We start from the raw sequence: 21,436 nt of genomic DNA, 5'->3' as shown, positions 1-21,436 counted from the left end.
GAGTATGGTCCAGAACGATACAGCTGTTCGAATCTGAAACAGTAGTTCTATAACATTTATATTTTAACAGATATTACGTTACCGTACTCACCTGTGAGATTTAGACAAGAGAGCAAGGAGTTCATAGCTAGAAAATAAAAGGGTTAGAAAACATACAGCAACAGTTGAGTCAGAGATGATCTTAGTAAAGCAAGTGGTTAGCAGGGTGGGAAATTAAAATGTAATTAATATTTCCAATTGTCATCTTTTGGTATTGCCATCCTGTTCCAAAATGAAATGTATTTTCCCCCCTGGGCAGAGAAAATCAGAACAGTAAGAGAGGAGTAGAGGAGAAAGAAAGTGAGAGCATAGGAGACAGAAGAGGGTGAATAGAGCTACAGGAGAGTTTATTGAGCATGCTACAGAGTTAAAGCAGAGTAGGTACACACAGCAGGAACCATCAAACGGACTCACTCGGTAGAAAATTAGCTTTTAATCGTGCCTTTTCCAAACTATATGTAAAAACTCAATCCATGTAGAAAATATACAACCTTTTGCCACACATTCCTAACCTTTTTAATTTACTGTATTTTGTGTTCAGTTTTTACTGGAGGTGTGGTGTAAAGGTAAAATCCTTTACCAAAATCCGCACAGAATATCGTTGAAATCAAGGAGAAATATTCTGGGACTGTTTGACTTTGATTAGTGTCCCCCCCGAATCAAAACACAACCCACATTTGTTTTTGTAAATGAAAACATCATAAATCAAAGTAGGTCTAAAAGGCACATTTACTTTGGTCCCCAACAGTCAGCCCAACAATCAGTCCATCCTCATGTACAATCATACTTCGTTATGACCACATTGCCTAACTGGATGTTGGACGCATGCAACAGCAACATGTCTTCACTACTACCATGACCTATCAACACACGAGCAAAACAATTCACTGCCATTTTCAATCAAATCAAACATTTTCCAAAAGGAACAATTATGTATATGCAAATAAGGTTTGAAAAACAGCAAGGGAACATCTAAGCAGATGTCCTCAGCAGGTGAAGTGTACAATGGTGTCAGCCTTTACAGTAATCCTCAACACGGGGTGAGATTTTATTAAATCGCTCTGCCCGGGGAGTTGTTTAAAAATAAGCCAACCAACTGAAGATGGGCTTCTTCATCTAAGTCCGTTAATCAGGTCCCTCGCCTACATTATGAAAAATGTTTTAAAATCGAAGCTATAAAATCTGGCAAACATCCAGTAATGTACACAGGGAGAGAAACAAAAAGAAAACAACCAAACAGAATGTGCCTAGACTATCACTTGTAGAACCGTAAGGAGGCAAAACGATGATAATATTTTGCTGAGTAAGGCACATTTTTGCTGATTCATTCTAATAAAAGAAGGAATACAATTCCTCTTCATGATGAACATGGGAAGGGAGCTTGCCTACCACACAAACTAAGGTCGAGAGGGATAAGAGGACCTAGATGGGGCTTGTTTTACGACATTGTACAAACTACCGTCACAACTAGTAGTGGGGGGGCTTTTGATAATTAATATTGTCTGATTGAAAAGTTTCCCCCTAGGAGGTGAGAGTCACGATGGTATTCCCTGTGGGGACTGTGAACAGGTGAGCACCACAAATTGAGGTTAGTCAAGGAAGGGGTTGGGTTGTGGTGGCGTGGCTCCTCTAGATGGTGGACTTGGAGAAGGAGACCTTCAGGTGGTGGTTGCTGCCCATGTCATAGTTGTGGAGGTCCATTAAGGCCTGGATGGCCTCCTCCACCGTGGACATCTGGAGTAGCGCCATTTTGTGGCCTCTATTTGGGACGGGGGAGGAAATGTGATCATATAGTCACACACAGGTGGTAGAATTATGAAGATCGCTGCACATTACAACTGTGGTGTTCAAAGGCTCAGGCTTGGGACTAAATGTGATAATAAGTTACGGGCAGTAAAAGACAGTCTTACTGGAAAAACTTGAAGGCCTTCACAATGCCACCAGCGTTAGAGAACAGCAGTCGCAGATCCTCCTCCGTCACATCCTCCCTGTCGAGTCCGAAACTGACCGTGAGCACAACGCAAGCACATTCAGCCATGTCAATACACTAGCACACTTCAAACTTCTCGTAATGCAACATCTTACCAGTGCTACAACCAACCCCCTAAATTCAGCAGCAAACTACTCAATAGTCTAGTGCAAAAATAAACAATGCTAATGTGCCGAACAACATAAGAGGCAACATATATAATGAGAACAGTAGAGGTCTGAAAACAGAGCCTTCAGGAACTCTGAAAGTTACATTGGATTCGTCTGAGGAATTTCTATTAATTGAACCTGCTAATGCCCTAGCTAGCACAACATACATTTATGAAATGGTACAGCCAGAATCCAGTCAAACTCTAGACAAACTCACGGTACGTTGGAGAGGTGGAGCGTGGCGGAAGGAGGAAAGATGTTCTGAAAGTTCTTGGAGCCGGGCTTCTTGAACCGGTGCAGGGGGGAGTTGGTGAAATCCTTGGTTAGGCCCTGGTCATCCAGCCCTTCCCTGGGCAGCTGCACTGCCTGGTGCTTGGAGAGCGTCACACGGATGATCTTCCCGTACATCTTCTGGCCATTCAGGTGGCTCATCGCTGAGAGGACAGGCAAATAGGAAGCACGGTTACAGTGACATGTTTCTCATGCGTTTAATGTGGAGGTGTTTCTCTACCATTCATTTGAAATTCTCTTTTAGTTCTAATTCAAAAAACAATGTCAATAGGTTTCAAAAACTGGATAATGGAAAGGATAGGGACCCGCACTGTCGAAACCATGGGATAAATCCAAAACAGAGGCTCAGATGCAAAAATATCCTTTTCATCTACCTTTAATTACAAATGTTAAGGCTCCCTTTAGGATCGTCCTAGGACATTTTCAATTCAAATTACTTTCAACTATGATTTTGGGATTGTGGAAAACAATGAACCATAGTATAACTCAAAGACACAGCAATAACTGTAGATTTACCAGAAACATTTTATATTCTGTTGAAAGGAACAGCAGGGCAGCCAGGGGCCTGGCAAGATAACACAGGAATTGAGCGGAACCGATCCAAACAGGAGCTAGTTGGGGGGGGGGTTGAAAGAACACTCAAACTCAGAGAGAGACAAGAGGTACAGAAGCGGGGCGTGACTGAACCCACTCACCGAGCTGGGCCTGGTTCCCGTCCGACATCTGGATAAGAGCACTGTCCTTCTTATTGTAGAGGATCTTCACGCGCTGAGCATCACCGTACACCCCTTCATTATAATGATAGGCAGACGGCAGGAGGGAGCGAGAGAGGAGAGTGCAAAGGCAGAGCAGAGGGGAGAGGATTGAACCATGAAGGACAACATTAGTCCTTCAGAGACAGTTTAAAAATGAGTCGTAAAAAGGGGATGGAGAAATCATCCATATAATTTAAACCAATCAAGGAGTCCTAGAACAAGAGACCAATAAGATAGACAGAAGAGAGAATATGCAGATAAAACCCCTCCCCAAAAAAATAACTAGCTTTGTGAAATGGAAAAAAACTAACAGAAAAACCTACATCCCAAATAATCAACCATGCATTAACGTAATTGCCTCAGAGTGAGAATAAGAGACAGGAGGCCTTGATGGCCAAAATAATATGTACTCAACTAAGATCAATATGAACGATTAAACAATAATGTGATGAAACAATTCCTCAACTATGGAAACACTAATCAGAAATCAAATGAGAGCTAGGTTGTTTGTTTTTCTTACATGGAGATGGAGTAAAAAAAAAAAAATGTATATATGAAAAAGGTAGTGCTAACAATAACATACCGAAGAGGGTAAACAGACTTTGGGGCGTAACCATCTTTAGAAGGAGAGAAGAGCAAGCAGCGTAAGACAGGTAGAGAGGTAGAAGAGTCGGAGGTAGAGAGCCAAGATGGACAGATCATCCATAAGAGGGTGGTTTCCCGTAGAATGATGAGGTGGTCATGGTGCATGGGTTCAAAGCCGTTAATTGGGGCAAGTTGGTCCAAGGAGAAACATTTTTGTTCAGGCACAAAGCATGAACATGTAGAGGACGGGTAAGGAGGGGGAGGAGTAACAGGGTGCAGACAGGACACAAAAGGGGAAGGAGGGAAGGGCAAGAATTAATGAGGGGGGGTAGCAATGTGGCGTAAATAAAAAAACAGGTCAGTACATTGGAAAATGCAGGAGTTTGGTCAGAAATGGCTGGATTTGGTTTGCTGTGGTGGTGGTGGGGGGTAATCCTAAACATACAAGAAAATAATAGTGCCAAATGTTTACACCTGAGACCAAAGAGGGAGCCGAGTACATAGACACCAAAGCCTAGTTTGTAGCCAATAGTAATTAATGATAGGGATGTGGGTAGGGCATGCAGAAGAGTATCACAAGTTCAGGTTTTAGTAGCTTTACTAGTGTATGAAATGCAAGCATATTGGTTTAGCAGGTGGGCTACACCATCAGTTTCAAAAGGAGGGGAGTTTGGGCCATACAGGTAAAGACATGAAAACCACCTTACAGAGTTATGGCATAAACAGAAGACATTTTCAAGTCCACAAACCCAGTGTTTGGGGAGAGAAATGATAGAATATTACTTCTGTTGAGAATTTATAGACAGATATAGCATAGATAGTGAGTGGGTGAGAGAAAAAGGTGAGAGTGGTTGGTGTAGCCCCCACAGTCCATACCAACTTGACAGCTTAGAGAAAGGCATTGGAATAGACAGGTGTGAACGAGAGAGCTTTGAAAGAAAAGAACGAGAGTTAGGAAGGACTATCACTTGACATGAATGAGAGAGGGAAAGAGTTCAGGAGACAGTAGTTAAAATTAGCACAGAATGCATAGCAGAGAGAGAAGAGAGAGAGACCCTCTATTCACTAAGACAGAGCCTGAGAAGTAACTGCAGTTCAGTTGACTTAGGATATGGAGACAGAGAGAAAACATATGCAAGCACTGAGGCCAATATAAAATTCACAGAAATAATGAGCACCGATGTGAGAATGCGTCGCCATTCCATCTCGACTGGACGTACAACCATTGGGGATGACCTCGTGGTGAATGATGCCTGACAGAGAAACAATCCACTCGTCTTGGTACTAACACCATCAGGCCAAGCTAGATGGGTTGTGTGCAGCAGAGCTTTGAAGAACAGTCAAATAATGCAGAGCAACACTGAATATTGCTGTAGCCATCTTACAAAATGAAATGTCAGTTTTCTGTGTACTGATCATGAGGTGTAATAGATCATCCCATAAAGGTACTGACTATCTGTGCAACAAAATGCAAGGTTAGACTAAATAGCCAAGTTGTATAGATGGGGAGCTTTTTCCACTGCATTTTCCCTGAACCCTTCCAATCATGAAATTACACCAGTCATACCGCGAATCACAAACGTCTGCTCAAAGTCCATGTCAGAATCAAAGGACAATGATGTACAAGGTACCGTCAGAGGCAATAGATCTGAGTGAGATCTGCATACTGAAGGAGAGTGAAGAGGAGAGAGAGAGAGAGAGAAAGGGCGCGTTACTCACCTCTTCGTTCAGGTTGCTGACCAGAAGCACGCCGCTGCAGCCGGAGTGTCCGGAGAGCGCCATCCTCCCTGCAGCCGCCGCCGCTGCAGCCGCAGCACTCATTGGATTGATGGCTCCTGGAGGAACAGCCAGGCCAGACACATTAATGGGTAGACAGAGAGCAAGCACAGGCAAAGCACACCACACAGCCATGCGTTACAGTGTGCATGCCATGTCCACACACCAGACGTGTGCACTCAGACATTGCACGTCCTAATATGTCTCAATTCCATTATTTTACTTTTTAGATGTGTGTATTGTTAGGTATTACTGCACTGTTGGAGCTAGGAACACAAGCATTTCACTACACCTGCAATAACATCTGCTAAATATGCGAATGCAACCAACAAATTTGATTTGCATGCATTTACATAATACACACACAAAGGGACTTTTTCTGCATAGCGCAAGAACTCATTGTCAAAAGCTATTCAAGACACAGGGAAGGTCAGTCAACTCTAAAGCTACCCTTCCATTATTCCAATGTCATGGCCTATCACATATTTTATTATGACATCCTTGGTTATTCTCAAACTGATATTTCAAACGCGTCACACATGCTATTAGACGATTTTATAAGGGTGTTTTCCACTTGGGCCGACAGGAGTGGTTGCTGTGCCACTCCAACTACTTCTGCCTCTTTCTCCTGGATGACATGGACACACAGCAGGTAAGACTTAGAGAGTGAAAGAAAGAAAAGATCATGGAAAGCATAGGTACCTCCGCCCTGCGAGAGAGAAGACTGAAACCCTCCACCATTAGAGTAGGGCGCTCCCATTCCAGAGGGGGTACCTATGGAGAGGAAGTACAGGGAAAAGCTTAACTAGACAAGGGGGCAGGTGGGCGTAGTAATAATGTAGAAGAACTCAAAAAAGCTTTATCAAATGACAAGGCTCTTATATGGCTTGGAACATGGCAGACTGTCAATAACACACAGTGACCCATTCTCCATTATGTTCTCGTTCCTTCTTTTGTTCGTCACTTAACAGTGTGTTACTGGACTGGTAGGGATTTATGTTGTCCTCCTATCTCTACAAAGCATTAGATAAGTCCATACCCAGACTGCCATTGAGAGAGAACACTTAGTGGTATTGACTTCTATACAGAGGAGAGAGAGCTGACTGGACTGGCCTGGAAAGAGAGAGAAGACAGAAAAGGGGAGAGAATGGATGGAGAGAGGTCTTACCGAGCAGGGAGGAGTCCTTGTTATAGGCGGCGGCCATGGCAGGGTCTACTGCAGGCTGGCCGTCACCGGCAGGGAGTTCGGGCCGGGTGTAGTCCCGGCTCTTGTCATTGTTGTACTTGACGTTCAGGTTGACCAGCTTGGAGAAGTCGATCCGCAGTGTGCAGCAGGAATTGTAGATGTTCTGGCCATCCAGGGACTGAACAAGGTGATGAGAGAAATGACTATTAGTAAGCTTTTTGTTTTATTTATTTTTGTGTGAATAATTGTCATAATCTGGAGAGAAACGCAATTGTTATCAACTTTCATGGTAAATTGACAGAACTGAAAAATTGAATATACTAATATGCTATTAAACAGACTTTTATCCAAAGCGACTTACAGTCAGGCGTGCATACATTTTTTATGCACAAGTGGCCCCATGGGAATCGAATCCACTATCCTGGCGTTGCAAGAGCTTTGCTCTACCAACTTAACTTACAGAGGACCACATGTATAATACACCAGTGGTCTGTCTGCTCACCAGTCTGGCTTGCTGGGCGTTGACTGGTTCGCTGAACTGGAGCAGGGCCTGGAACTGGTTGTTCTTGGTGAACGTGATGATCTTCATGACTGTTCCAAACTTGGAGAAGATCTGCTGGAGGACGTCCAGAGTGACCGGGTAGAACATGTTGTCGATGATTATCCTGAGCACAGGGCTGGGGGCATGGGCTAGAACACTGTCCAGCATACTGTTGTCAGAGTTGGGAGAGCCACCATCCTGCACTGCCGACACAGCCTGGAGGACAGCCTGTGCGCGCTTGGTAAGTACGTATGAAAAAGAGGGAGGGAGAAAAGGGGAAAAATGACAACAGTCTGCAAATCAACAAAAAGTACCGTCACAATAGCCAAGGCTCACTCGTACACCATTGTTTCTCAGTGTCTACACTAGAACCTCACTACTAGTCATGCACAAGTGTATTTTCTGGGGAAGGGTAGAATCTCACCTGGTTGAGAGTGCTGTCTGTCTTCAGCTCCTTGTGGTTAGAGAACTGAATGAACACGGGGACGTTGCGGACCTGAGGCATCACCGCCGTGTAGTAGTTCACCATGGTAACAGCCGCCTCCTCCGTACCCAACTCCAGGAACGCCTGGTACATCGACAGAGGACAATTTCAAGGAAGACAACATGGACAAATTCCTTCTATGCTCAATACTACTGTGTATTATTAAATAGCTTGGTTCTAGCTAAAAAATAACCATGCTTAGGGTAGGAGTTGTCCCTGGCCATTTGACCAGGAAAAACTGAAAAGGCCAAATGGTCAGGCAATATTCTGCCCTTAATCATTCCACTACAATAAGTTAATTCAGAAAAATAATTCAAACAATTCTTCCCACATTAACTCACCTGATTTTTTCCTTTCAGCATGAGGATGTTGGTGACCTTGCCGAATGGTAGGCCCAGAGCGATGACCTCTGTCTCTGACACCTCGCTGGGCAACTTCCTGATGTGGAGCACGCGGGAAGGGGGACTCTCCATCCTGTCCTCCACTCTCAGTTTTTTACTGCTGTCATTGCCGTTAGCTGTGAAATCAAGCATCATGCATGAATATATCGCATCAGCTGTCCTCTCAGCTGTTAAAATGTGTCAAGGACCATTGACTGTGGATATGTTAGAATGTGAATTGCTTTACTTTTCTGTATGACTGAATGGGAGGGAAATGAGCTCACCAGTCACAGAGTTAGGGCTGGTGCTGTAGAGATTCAAATCATCTGAGCCTCTCTGTAAAATATGAATGTATACATAAATGTATTTGGTACATCATTTCCCAATTAATGAAATGATCCCGAAAAGTCAGGTGCGAAAGTACAAACTTACCTTCATGCCAACTGCAACATCACTGACAATGCTGAAAAAGACAGGGGAAATATGAATGTCAGCTGTGCACACAAATCGATGCAAGCAACGTATGATGAATTAATGGAAGCAAAAATGTATGGTGTCAATTAATAACAACCAAGTTAGCTAACGTTAGCTTGCTAGCTACGCCTATCTTAACGTTACCAGCTTGCTAACGTTACCCACAAGGTTAAGAACTACCAGTGTGAGTGTAGTTGGCTTGCAATTTCATTTCGTTAAAATGCGTAGCAAACAATTCGTCATCTTCACATTTTGTTTGACGTGAAAGCTCATTGCAAATTGTAGCGACGTTGGTACATTCGGGTATCAGACCTTGCCAGCCAACTCGTTAGCAGTAACGTTAGCTACTAACGGTCGTTAGTTACTAACGGTCGCTAGTTAACGTAACGTTAGCTACTAACGGTCGCTAGTTACCGTAACGTTAGCTACTAACGGTCGCTAGTTACCGTATCGTTAGCTACTAACGGTCGCTAGATACCGTAACGTTAGCTACTAACGGTCGCTAGATACCGTAACGTTAGCTACTAACGGTCGCTAGTTACCGTAACGTTAGCTACTAACGGTCGCTAGTTACCGTAACGTTAGCTACTAACGGTCGCTAGATACCGTAACGTTAGCTACTAACGGTCGCTAGATACCGTAACGTTAGCTACTAACGGTCGCTAGATACCGTAACGTTAGTTACTAACGGTCGCTAGTTAACGTAACGTTAGCTACTAACGGTCGCTAGTTATCGTAACGTTAGCTATTAACGGTCGCTAGTTAACGTAACGTTAGCTACTAACGGTCGCTAGATACCGTAACGTTAGCTACTAACGGCCGCTAGATACCGTAACGTTAGCTACTAACGGTCGCTAGTTAACGTAACGTTAGCTACTAACGGTCGCTAGATACCGTAACGTTAGCTACTAACGGTCGCTAGATACCGTAACGTTAGCTACTAACGGTCGCTAGATACCGTAACGTTAGCTACTAACGGTCGCTAGATACCGTAACGTTAGCTACTAACGGTCGCTAGATACCGTAACGTTATCTGATGGCTACACTAGTGCCTACCAAACTCATCCGAAGAAACAAAGGAAACGTGTCCGACCAAAGCGTAGTACGTGCGCGCTCAACTAACCAAAACACAACATTGAATGCTTAACAGTAGCTAACGAAATTGTAGAAATATTGGCGCAGCATAATTTCGGCTTAACACAACTCTTAAATAGATACACCAATCAACACATTCAACTCTGGCTATCTTAATAAACTAGATATCTATGTTAGCTAGCTAGTTTCGTAGCAAGGTGCAGCACGCTGTGAAATTATACGGTAGTACTAGCTAGCTAATGCAATGCTAAGAAGATGGGTGGCAAGCGGGCTAACCACCACCATCTCAGAACGAATTCAAACGTGGCCGGCCCAATGAGCTAACGTTAGCGTTCTAACATTATTAAATGGATACGTCGATAGTTACATTAAAATCTTTCGCGAACATAATTAAGCACACGATCAACGTGCAAGCTTCAGCAAACGTGAACACATACCTTTCCATTGCCGGAGGGGGTCTAATTTCGCGTTTTTATTTATTCGTTAAATCTCTGCTCCACTCCGACACACACACCACACGACAGCAAAATGGTTGCAATTTCCCAAATGCTCTCATGAAGTGCGCCGCGTAACGGAAAATGCCGAACAAAGCCGATTATCTACAGACAGTTCATTGAATATCAATTATAAAGACATACTTATTTGAAATATGAGTGTAGCCACGTGTTATTGTTTGCTACTATAATAATTAGCTTTAAAATATTGTTATTAAACAAAGCTTTCCCGCAGTTGCATTTATTGTCATTATAAGGTCAACCATAGCTTCAGCAAACAACTCAATGACAAGCCACTGGACCTCACTACCTATGCTTGACTAATGCAACTTCATATCTTTCATCAATTTACAGCAAAAATAACAACAAATATTTGGTTTACATTGTCTTGCCATGGGGTCTCTCACCACCCCAGGCCTAGACCACAATGGTTATGGCACAGCCTGTGTGTCATTATACCGTTATTGAGTTCCAACTTTCAGTGCGCTCATTACAATGGGGCCCAGTCACAAAGGGAACAGAGAGCTTGCATGCAACCCCTTTTGTTTCTGAATATGCTATTGAAAGGACTTTAGGGTATTATATTTCACACAAACACACACACATACTACTACGCCCCCATGCAATCTGTCACTTGTGAGGTTTTAAGGCTGAGAGTTGTATGACATAGGCCTGGGTTGAAGAAGTTTTCACTCAACAATGAATTTGACTGGATTAATAGGAATTCATTGATTATCAGTATTTTTAGTAATCAATGTCTTTCTGTTGTATTGCCAAGATACTGAAATTGCACCTTGAGATTGATCATACTCAAGAAAAGTATATTGATATTGGGATCTAAAAACATAAAAAATATATTACATAAAATAACCAAATAAAATGCTTATGAAACTCGTAATTTCCAAACCAGGTTTATTTTCATTTCATGACCTGGAACATTTTAATATTTTATCCAAAATTCAATTTCCTCAGTTTCCACACTTTCTTTTACAGCTTTCTCTCATTTATTGTCTCTCATAACCACAATGTCTTTATGTTTTATTGGTTCCCCAGCTCACCTCAGAGGGCACTGCTGAAGATGAATCCTTTATCCAGGGAAGATGAACGGGACTGGAGAATGTCAAGTGGATTAATGTAATAAACCTTGACTGCAGAGAATTCCCAGACCTATTAATGCTTTACGTCACTGTATGTTTAAGTGACACACTTAGTGAAGTGTATGACACAGTTTTTTATTTTACCGGAAAACGGCCAATTCAATCCCCACAAAGGAAAGAATATAGAGTGATTTGTTATAGCTCTGTATGTTGAAGTTGGGACTGTTGTGTTTCATCTAGCCTATAATCTTTGAGATATTGCATTTTCAGTGAGAACTGTTGAACTGGGGAAACTGCACTGGTTTGTCTTTTAGTGATGTGGGTATATGATTAGATAGCTTTTACATGAATCAATGTGGAGCTGTTCATCCAGGCAGTTTCTCTATCCGATTAAAGAAACCCTCTGTTCATGGAAGCTGTTTTAAAATTAACCCCTTAACCATTAAGTCATAATTTACAAACCCCTGGAGTTGATTACCAAATTAAGGCATTGATTTAGGCTCTCGGTTTGGTCATTATTAAATTCCAATCTGGGTAAGTTTGATTCTGTTTCCTGCCTAAATAATAACACTGGTTTATTCCAATCTGTCTTACTATTTTCTGAACTTAAGTTGTTTTTCATTAAAACAATTTAAAATCCATTTCCACTTCTTATTGTGCTGTGCAGTGAATTTGGTTATAAGAGTGATGAACCAATCAGGTACTAAAGGAATAAAATGATGGCATTGAGGCTGCATAATACCCTGGGCATATCCTTGGGACAAAATTGATACGAAAGAAGATACCAGTATCAAAGAATGGAACAAAGCCAGTTCTTAGTTTAACTAAATACAGACTTCCCAAATAAAATAATGGCTTATCTAGAAACACTAGAATTTCAGTCAACCTACCAGAATTTCAGTCAACTTACCAGAATTTCAGTCAACTTACCAGAATTTCAGGCAATTTATCAGAATTTCAGTCAACTTACCATTTTCAAAAAACAAAACTCCTCATGTCAAATGCACTTGTGTCATTACAAATGTGTTCAGAAATTAACAACCCATACTCAGTGGCTTACGGTAGTTTTGCCCGCACCTCAAATTCATGCCAGTTTACATACTGGACAGACAGGTAAGGCATAAGGACAGATCAATGCAGTTTGTATCACACCTTCTGCTTTGTTGAGCCAACTGGCCTTTGAAATGGACTCTTCATGGTCAGTAAAGTGTCTGTTTAAAATGTCAGGGCACCACTCTTATTTCCTCCCTGTTTCCTTTAGTGGACAGAGTGTGTGATAAGGACAGTAGGTTACTGACCTTCTTGTTTTATGTGCCCACAGAGCTTTGGCCTTTTTATTCCACTTTGTCCACAGTTCTGTTCTTATGGCCACTCACTTTCCCCCAGGTCTGACGGCTCTAAGTGTTTGATGGATGGCAGCTGTGCTCAAGGGCTGCAAATGGATCTTGGAGCTGGTCAAAGCTTCTCTCGACTTGTACTGTATCTGTTGTCTAATCCAGAGCTATTGAATCGGGGATTTTACAAACAAGGTCCTCTTTTCACTCCCAGATCTTTATTCAGTGGCAATGTGAGCCAACACAGATGAGACTGATGATAGGAGTCAATGGGCAAAATCATGATGTGGTTTTGTCATTGTGAGGTCGTGTCAGGAATGAAAGCCTTCTTCCTTCTTTTCAAAGAACGGTTGGAATGTCGCTGAAAAGTCTGCCTCCGATGTCAGACATCATTCAGTGTGTCCATTAACCCAACTCTCTGCCAGCCTAAACCAATCAACATTGTAGTAGCATTGTAGCTATTGTAGCCAATACCAGATTTAGGCTGGGTTTCTCTACAGCACTTTGAGATATCAGCTGATGTAAGAAGGGCTTTATAAATACATTTGATTTAAATATGTATTATGCAATCTGCACAGCCAAATAACGTGATTTTTAAATAGATTTGGTCAAAAGGTACCAAGGACAAATAGTTGAAAAGACAAATACTGTAACCTTTTTAGTTAATTATATATTTTATATCATTGTCACTCACACGTCTATGTTCAGCAAGCAATGTTCAGTATGAGTGGTGTGATCCTCTCTGCCACAGCCTGTTTTTTTTCTAGATGGGATACAGCTTTTGTTGAAATTTGTTGAAGGAGAATTTACACAGCAGGTTAGGAGAATAGACATAGCAGATTAGGTTAAGGTTAGGGAAAGGGTTAGGGTTAACTCAAATAAAAAATAAAAATCAACTTTTGACGTCAATTTGACAAAAGCTGTATCCCTTCTAGATATGGCCCCACAGCCTGGAGCCATGGCCAGGTAATGAAGGCTATTCTTAGAATAGGACAGGACTTATTTAGGACTATTTAGGACTTATTTTATGAAGAGATATTGTGTGCTTGACCTTTTGACTTTGTATTTATAATTTAACCCTATCCTGTGTTGATGGTATTTCATCATGTCCAGTGGAGTGTAGTGAGTGGATATACTGTTGTATTTCCACCTCTCATTTTATTCTCATTAGGCCTCTTGAAAGCACATGTGATAAGCTATTCAACTTATATACATGTAATGGTGTTAATACTGTAAGTTTATTGGCAAACTATCAACTATGAATCAGCTTTATTGACACTAATAGCCTGTAACTTTGTTTTGTGTATTACAAAGACAAGAAGTCAGAGAGAGAAGACGGTGAGGTCCTCACACATATCAAGCACAGCAGGTTGGAAATATGTTTTTTCATTTGGACACTTGTTTTCAAAGACGAGTCATGCCTTATCTGCGACTTATGCATGTAAACAAATTATTTTTATCTACACAGGGGTACACAAAACGGAAGCAGTTTTCAAATCAATGCTCGGCACGAACCTGATATACAAGTCATCCTCATTAACCTCTGACCCCTTGCCTCTATATCCGGTGAATGGCTTCTCCAAAGAAACAAGGTTCTGAATCCTGTCTCTGGGGAGAATTAAGTTTGTAGCACGGCAGTATGATAAAAAAGTCATAAGGCCAAGTTTATAACAAGTATATAAATACAAGTCCAGGATTTGGCATGAGGATGGCACACTGTAAGGTCATAGCTCCTACATTTCTTTCAATAAATAGGAGATAAAGATACTGTCTTAATGACTCACACTTCTGTCCTTGTTAAAGTGAACTTTACAGTATAAGCACAGCATTGTTAGTTAGTAGTTAATTAATGACAGTGTTGGAAACTTTGAATAAGAACAGAAATGTAGGTGATACCATAATATTGCAGGATAATTAGTCTGAGGACACCTATTAATTAAAGAACTAAAATCTAAATACGTACTGCACAACATTGTGGAATCTGATAACTGTCATGGTTACATGCTATGTTATAGAATAGATTATAGAAATGCACCATTCAGTGCTGAGAAGGATAGGAGGGAGAAACCTTCAAGGCAACATTGACAGGTTTTGTATAGCTGTGCTGTGACACACAATGATCCTGCTACACAAGGCAGCTTGTTAATAAGGAGGGTCACGAAGGACACAAAGACAGCCGGCCAAACAAAGAGTTAGAAATAAAGGATCATTGTGAACAGGAGCTGTTAAGATGTATCTGCGACTCTACTGAGTGTAAACACTAACCCCATATAGGCAAGCTTTCCTGTGATACTGTGATGCACTTGCACAGGGGGTAATGGGGGTTGCACAGTCAAGAAGACATGACACACAGACACGCACACTACATCTCTAACGACAGGTCAGTGTTCCTCCCAGAGAGCTGCCTTGCCTGCCTGTTATCCTGTTGTGACCATCCCATAATCCCCCAAGAGCTGTGCCCACGGCCCTTGACACTGTGACCAATCATGTTTGCTCGAGGAAACCCATTAAAGCCTGGGCGAACTCTCCGCTGCCGTGGCGACACACACACACTCCTCAGGGAGTCCCAGAATACATCCAGGCCCCTAAATCAGCAAGGCAGAGAGCCAGGCCTCCTTTGTCATAATTCTGCTACTGATAGTCAGTGACGGCCCATCCTCCCCTTGAGAAGACCTACATTTAGTAGCTAAATGAAGGATTCGAATAGCTACACAAAGCATGGATGGTTTCTGGTTTATCCTTGTGAGGTACTGTATGGGTGAAAGCACTAAGGGCTCTATTCAATCTTTATCGCTGTAGCGTTACAGATTCCGCAATAGAAATGCTAAGGTAATTTTCGACTGAGCCGACATACGCAGCGTTTCCCGTGAATGCAGTCTCCGCTAAGGCAGACATATTGCCTTCAAATTTCAATCATGCTGTAAAGCCGAACTTCCTCGATGCGGATTGAATAGAGTTCTAGTACTATATAGAGATCTGTAGGGAGGAGATGAAAAATATGGAATATAAAGATCCAGGAAGTGGAGTTAATGGGAGGAGCATGCATCTAGGGATTTTCAGATCGCTGCAGACACACTGAAGTGCTTGACACCAAGGCTGGAGGGACACCGTTACGTCCACAGCTCATTGCAAAGCAGAGCCACAGAATACTTTGCTATGCAGCTTCAAAAATCTAGCAGGAAGAGTTAATGATAAGCTTAATATGATACCCATGGGGGATCCCTAAACCTCTAGTATATTTTACAGGGCAATATAGCATACATTTTCTGCCATTGCCCTATAAAAATAAGCATTCTCCCTTTTGGTGATAGAGAAGGCTGGCTAAAGCAAGCACGTGTACACAAAAGTGATAATTTTCAAATGAGTCTCGGAGTGCTCTGTTTGTTGATAGGAGTGGACACACAAGGGATGGATAGCTGTAGATGATAACCAACCACCAGTGAGAGATAACTCCAGGACCAGACAGACTGAACAAACAACAGTAACACCTCTCTGGTCCTCCAGGGAAGTGGACCGGCATCGGGGAGGTAACCCACAGATTAGGCAAATGTTAATTAAGGCTTATGGAGTAAAATCCATAACATATGGTTGATTAGTGGGCCCGCAATTTAAATCAGTATGTTCCACTGTTGCCTAGTAGTTATTACTTTCGCAACCTCCCCCATGTTTCACAGTATTAGCTACCCCTGGCAAAACCTGCCAAACATACTGTACATATTTCACATTCAGTTGTTTTTAAGCTAATAAATTCACTCAATGCCTTGAGCTAGCTATTTTGTGACTATACACAACTTACCATTAGTGGTTTGAAATAGCAAACATTGATTTATATTGGATGATTATAATGTCAATGATGCCTGACAGTTGTAATGCAGGATTATTTTGTACCAAACATTATCTCTGTCTTCATTAATCAATAGCTCTGCCTTAACTTCTTAATAATCTTGAGGAGTGCTGTTAACAAAAACACCATCCCTCTCTTCTTTAATTTCCTGTCTGTCTTGTCTCCATCCATCTGAAGTGGTCCTAATACATCCTGCTCTTGTTTTTATAGGGGGCTCAATCAGCTTTGAGTTTTTTTCTCCTCAGCCCAGAAGGTGGATTTGTTTTGACTGGGTCTTTGGTGATCGGTGATGGGTTCCCCCCCACAACACATGGTGTTGTGTTACAGTTAATTGGGAGGCAGTGTTGATGAGTCTGTCTGCTCGCTGGGTCCTTATCTTGCCACCAGGCCCTTCTGGTGGTGGTTGTAACATTGGATCTGGGCAGGAGCAGAAGCAGACATGGCCTCTGGTGGCTGGCTGGCTGGCTGGCTGAGTATTTGGCTGGTTGGTGTGGCAGGGTGATTGACTGAAGTGACTTACAAGCTCAGTGTAACCATAATGCCTCCCCGTCCTGCTTAAGAAACCAATCTGCTGCAGCAAAGCCAGATCCATACGTAGAGTAGATGGATGTAGAGATTGATGTAGAGATTAATGTAGAGATGGATGTAGAGATGGATGTAGAGATGGATGTAGAGATGAATGAGAAAGATGGATGTAGAGAGAGATGTAGAGATAGATGTAGAGATGAATGTAGTGATGGATGTAGAGATAGATGTAGAGATGGATGTAGTGATGGATGTAGAGATGGATGTAGAGATGGATGTAGTGATGGATGTAGAGATGGATGTAGAGGTGGATGTATAGATGGATGTAGAGATGGATGTAAAGATGGATATAGAGATGGATGTAGTGATGAATGTAGTGATGGATGTATAGATGGATGTAGAGATGGATGTAGAGGTGGATGTATAGATGGATGTAGAGATGGATGTAGAGATAGATGTAGAGATGGGTGTAGAGCTGAATGTAGAGATGATGTAAAGATGGATTTAGAGATGGTTAAAGAGAAGGATGTAGTAATGGATGTAGTGATGGTTGTAGAGATGGATGTGGAGACGGATGTAGAGATGGATGTAGAGATGGATGTAGAGATGGATGTAAAGATGGATATAGAGATGGCTGTAGAGATAGATGTAGAGATGGCTGTAGAGATAGATGTAGAGATGGATGTAGTGATGGATGTAGAGATGGATGTAGTGATGGATGTAGAGATGGATGTAGAGATGGATGTAGTGATGGATGTAAAGAGACATATAGAGATGGATGTAGAGATGGATGTGGAGATGGATGTAGTGATGGATGTAAAGATTGATGTAAAGATGGATGTAGTGATGGATGTAGAGATGGATGTAGTGATGGATGTAGTGATGGATGTAAAGATTGATGTAAAGAGACATATAGAGATGGATGTAGAGATTGATGTAAAGATGGATGTAAAGATTGATGTAAAGATGGATGTAGTGATGGATGTAAAGAGACATATAGAGATGGATGTATAGATTGATGTAAAGATGGATGTAAAGATGGATGTACAGATGGATGTAGTGATGGATATAATTGGATCAATAGTGTGGGGCAACTGTTTGTGACTTCTTTTGCATAAAAGTTCATTTTCTTTACTTTAATGTACTATAGCTTCGTACTACTACCATAAAGCACCCTTTTGCAATAGTAAGAATCAATTGATTCAAATTATTTAAAAAATCTTAGTAGCTCTGTAAATAAGTTGGGAACTTCCTTTTCATAGTTCACCTTTGTCTAGATTTCAGCACCACACAGCAGTGGCCAGCTCCCAGAAGTTTGTGTGTATTTGACTGAAATTGAAGTGATACGAGAATACCATAACAACATTAAACAAACCATCTCTGCTAGATACAGATCTAGGAACGCTAAGAAGGAATCAAATTAATTATATGCCACAAAATCTGCCATTTTGCAATACGTTTCACCCAACATGACCCTGGAAGAGCTGCTACTCTGCTTTGAGTGTTTTTCTGACTGGTAAAAGGGTATTTTTCTCCACTAGATTCTGGTAAGCTATCAGAAAAAATACCAAATCACTAATGAGGAATATAAAGTGTCTATTGCTGGTGGGATACCATTAACATTTTAGATATACTTCCTATTGCCTTTTATGACCATGATCATATGAAATCCCATCACTAACAACTTCATATGACTACAGTTTATACCAGTACTTCTGTGGAAGTAAGTAAGTCACATACTGTAAAGCTATTGCTCTTTATAATATCATCATTTTATTGCTGAAAATACATTTAAAATGTGTTTTACAGAACATTGCACAAGCTGCATAGTAATAAACATGATTTGTATTTGTGCAGTGTTGCCCTTAGCTACAAGAGGCCCATTATTTCAACACAGACACACAAGCGCACACACACACACAATGACACTCCATGCGAATAATACACCACACCCCAGCTCATATAGACAACTCCCCTGCACTGCTCCCTCTCATTATGGAGAGAGAGAGTGGCAGAGAGAGAGAGAGAGAGAGACACAGAGAGAGAGAGAGAGAGAGAGAGAGAGCGAGAGAGAGAGAGTGTGTGTGTGTGTGTGTGTGTGTGTGTGTGTGTGTGTGTGTGTACAGCTTTTGTTTCCTGTTAATTTTTTATTGTTTATTTTCCTTTTGTTTCTTGTCTATTTCACTTGCTTTGGCAATGTAAACATGTGTTTCCCATGCCAATAAAGACTTTTGAATTTAATTTAATTGAGAGAAAGATGCAGAATTCTGCAAAAATATCCTCTGCATACAACGTAAAACACCAAATAATTAATGCAGAGCAAAACTGGCCGATACCTGCTAATTATCAAAATGCAGAAAAGAGCCGTTAAATTCTACAACCACTTAAAAGGAAGCCATTCCCAAACCTTCCTTAACAAAGCCATCTCCTACAGAGAGATGAACCTGAAGAGGAGTCTCCTAAGCAATCTGGTCCTGGGGCTCTGTTCACAAACACAAACAGACCCCACAGAGCCCCAGGACAGCAACACAATTAGACCCAACCAAATCATGAGAAAACAAAAAGATAATTACTTGACACATTGGAAAGAATTAACAAAAAAAAGAGCAAACTAGAATGCTATTTGGCCCTAAACAGAGAGTACACAGTGGCAGAATACCTGACCACTGTGACTGACCCAAACTTAAGGAAAGCTTTGACCATGTACAGACTCAGTGAGCATAGCCTTGCTATTGAGAAAGGCCGTCGTAGGCAGACCTGACTCTCAAGAGAAGACAGGATATGTGCGCACTGCCCACAAAATGAGGTGGAAACTAAGCTGCACTTCCTAACCTCCTGCCAAATGTATGACCATATTAGAGACACATATTTCCCTCAGATTACACAGATACACAAAGTATTCAAAAACAAACCCGATTCAAATACCACAGTGTGCCATCACAGCAGCAAAATTTGTGACCTGTTGCCACAAGAAAAGGGCTGTCACGTCCTGACCATAGAGAGCTCGTATTTTTCTATGGTAGAGTAGGTCAGGGCGTGACTGGGGGAGTTTTGTCTAGTTTAATTTTTCTATGTTGTGTTCTAGTTTCTTTTTTCTATGTTGGGGTTTTCATATGATTCCCAATTAGAGGCTGCTGGTCATCGTTGTCTCTAGTTGGGGATCATATTTAAGTAGTTGTTTTTCCCACTTGTGTTTGTGGGAGATTATTTTGAGTTAGTGCATGTTGCACCGCTTCGTCACGGTTTGTGTTTTGTTTATAGTTTATTGTATGTCTTGCATAGTTTCACATAGAAATAAAGATGTGGAACGATACCCACGCTGCGCCTTGGTCTCCTTCATATGACGAACGTGACAAGGGCAACCAGTGAAGAACAAACACCAATGTAAATACAACCCATATTTATGTTTATTTATTTTCCCTTTTGTACATTTGTACATAGTTACAACACTGTGTATATATACATAATATGACATTTGTAATGTCTATTCTTTTGGAACTTCTATAAGTGTAATGTTTACTGTTAATTTTTATTGTTTATTTCACTTTTGTATATTATCTGCTTCACTTGCTTTGGCAATGTTAACATATGTTTCCCATGCCAATAAAGCCCCTTGAATTGAAATTGAATTGAATTCATAGAGAGAGACAGACAGGCAGAGAGGGAGAGAGAGAGAGACAAAGAGGCAGAGAGAGACAGAGAGAATCAGAGAGAGACAGACAGACAGACAGACAGACAGACAGACAGACAGACAGACAGACAGACAGACAGACAGACAGACAGACAGACAGACAGACAGACAGACAGACAGACTTTATACTTTTTTTCTTTCTTTAATGAAACGTTCTAATTTCATTTAAATCTCACCACCCCCGCCCCCCTTCAAAATAAAACACCCAAAAATATCAAGTACTGCGTAAATGTACCATACTCAACCTTTCCCTCTACCCCACGATACAAAATAACACCATCACAATAACCAAAACCTCACCACTTCTACAACCGTATATCCAAAACATCTTCCTCAGCTATACAGACAGCCCCCCCCCCGACACACCATATCTCCTGAAACATCTCCACATTTTTCAAATCATTTTATAGAACTCAAATTCCACACTAAGGCGCACAGACACCATCCCATTAAATAATAGTAAAGGGTCTGTTATCCCCCCACATTTGACCCTGTTCGGCCTTGTTAGACAAATAGCCAACTTTGCCTGAGCAAACAGAAAATTCAGCAAAACACATTTGGCCTTCTCGTTATTTAAATACCTGTACCCCATTATAAACATCCCAACAGTAAAAACCACCCCCAACCTCTCACACAGACATTCCAACAGAGACATTAATGGCATTAACCTGGCACACACAGAAAACACGTGAGTCACAGTTTCACT

The 21,436-nt window shown here is 41.5% G+C and overlaps 1 protein-coding gene across 4 annotated transcripts; it reads right to left on the bottom strand.

The window, feature by feature from the left end:
• Window positions 1-453: 453 nt before the first annotated feature.
• On the bottom strand, window positions 454-10,283 carry LOC115169893 (polypyrimidine tract-binding protein 2). 4 transcript variants are annotated; one of them, XM_029725977.1, is made up of 14 exons: window positions 10,183-10,283; window positions 8,609-8,639; window positions 8,461-8,512; window positions 8,138-8,313; window positions 7,737-7,880; window positions 7,274-7,549; window positions 6,754-6,949; window positions 6,288-6,359; window positions 5,529-5,644; window positions 3,808-3,841; window positions 3,165-3,257; window positions 2,396-2,612; window positions 1,950-2,042; window positions 454-1,798 (listed from the first exon to the last, which is right to left on the bottom strand). In XM_029725977.1, exons 1-14 carry the CDS (start codon window positions 10,188-10,190, stop codon window positions 1,669-1,671), a joined length of 1,638 nt encoding a protein of 545 aa, XP_029581837.1. In that variant the 5' UTR covers window positions 10,191-10,283; the 3' UTR covers window positions 454-1,668. The 4 variants fall into 4 exon arrangements, with proteins under 4 accessions (XP_029581837.1, XP_029581838.1, XP_029581839.1 ...); XM_029725978.1 differs by having other exon boundaries at window positions 1,950-2,027; XM_029725979.1 differs by lacking the exon at window positions 6,288-6,359.
• Window positions 10,284-21,436: the final 11,153 nt, after the last annotated feature.

This window comes from Salmo trutta, chromosome 31 (assembly GCF_901001165.1).
Source record: "Salmo trutta chromosome 31, fSalTru1.1, whole genome shotgun sequence".
In the NCBI taxonomy this organism is placed as follows: domain Eukaryota; kingdom Metazoa; phylum Chordata; class Actinopteri; order Salmoniformes; family Salmonidae; genus Salmo; species Salmo trutta.
Note: the sequence above shows the minus strand (reverse complement) of the source record. Positions and strands in the feature narration are given on the sequence as shown.

Excerpts from the sequence above, each read along its gene's own strand:
- LOC115169893 (XM_029725977.1), bottom strand. Across the intron at positions 8,513-8,608 it reads ATGTTGCAGTTGGCATGAAG|AGAGGCTCAGATGATTTGAA; the intron begins GTAAGTTTGTAC and ends CATATTTTACAG. Across the intron at positions 3,258-3,807 it reads AAGTCTGTTTACCCTCTTCG|GGGTGTACGGTGATGCTCAG; the intron begins GTATGTTATTGT and ends ATTATAATGAAG.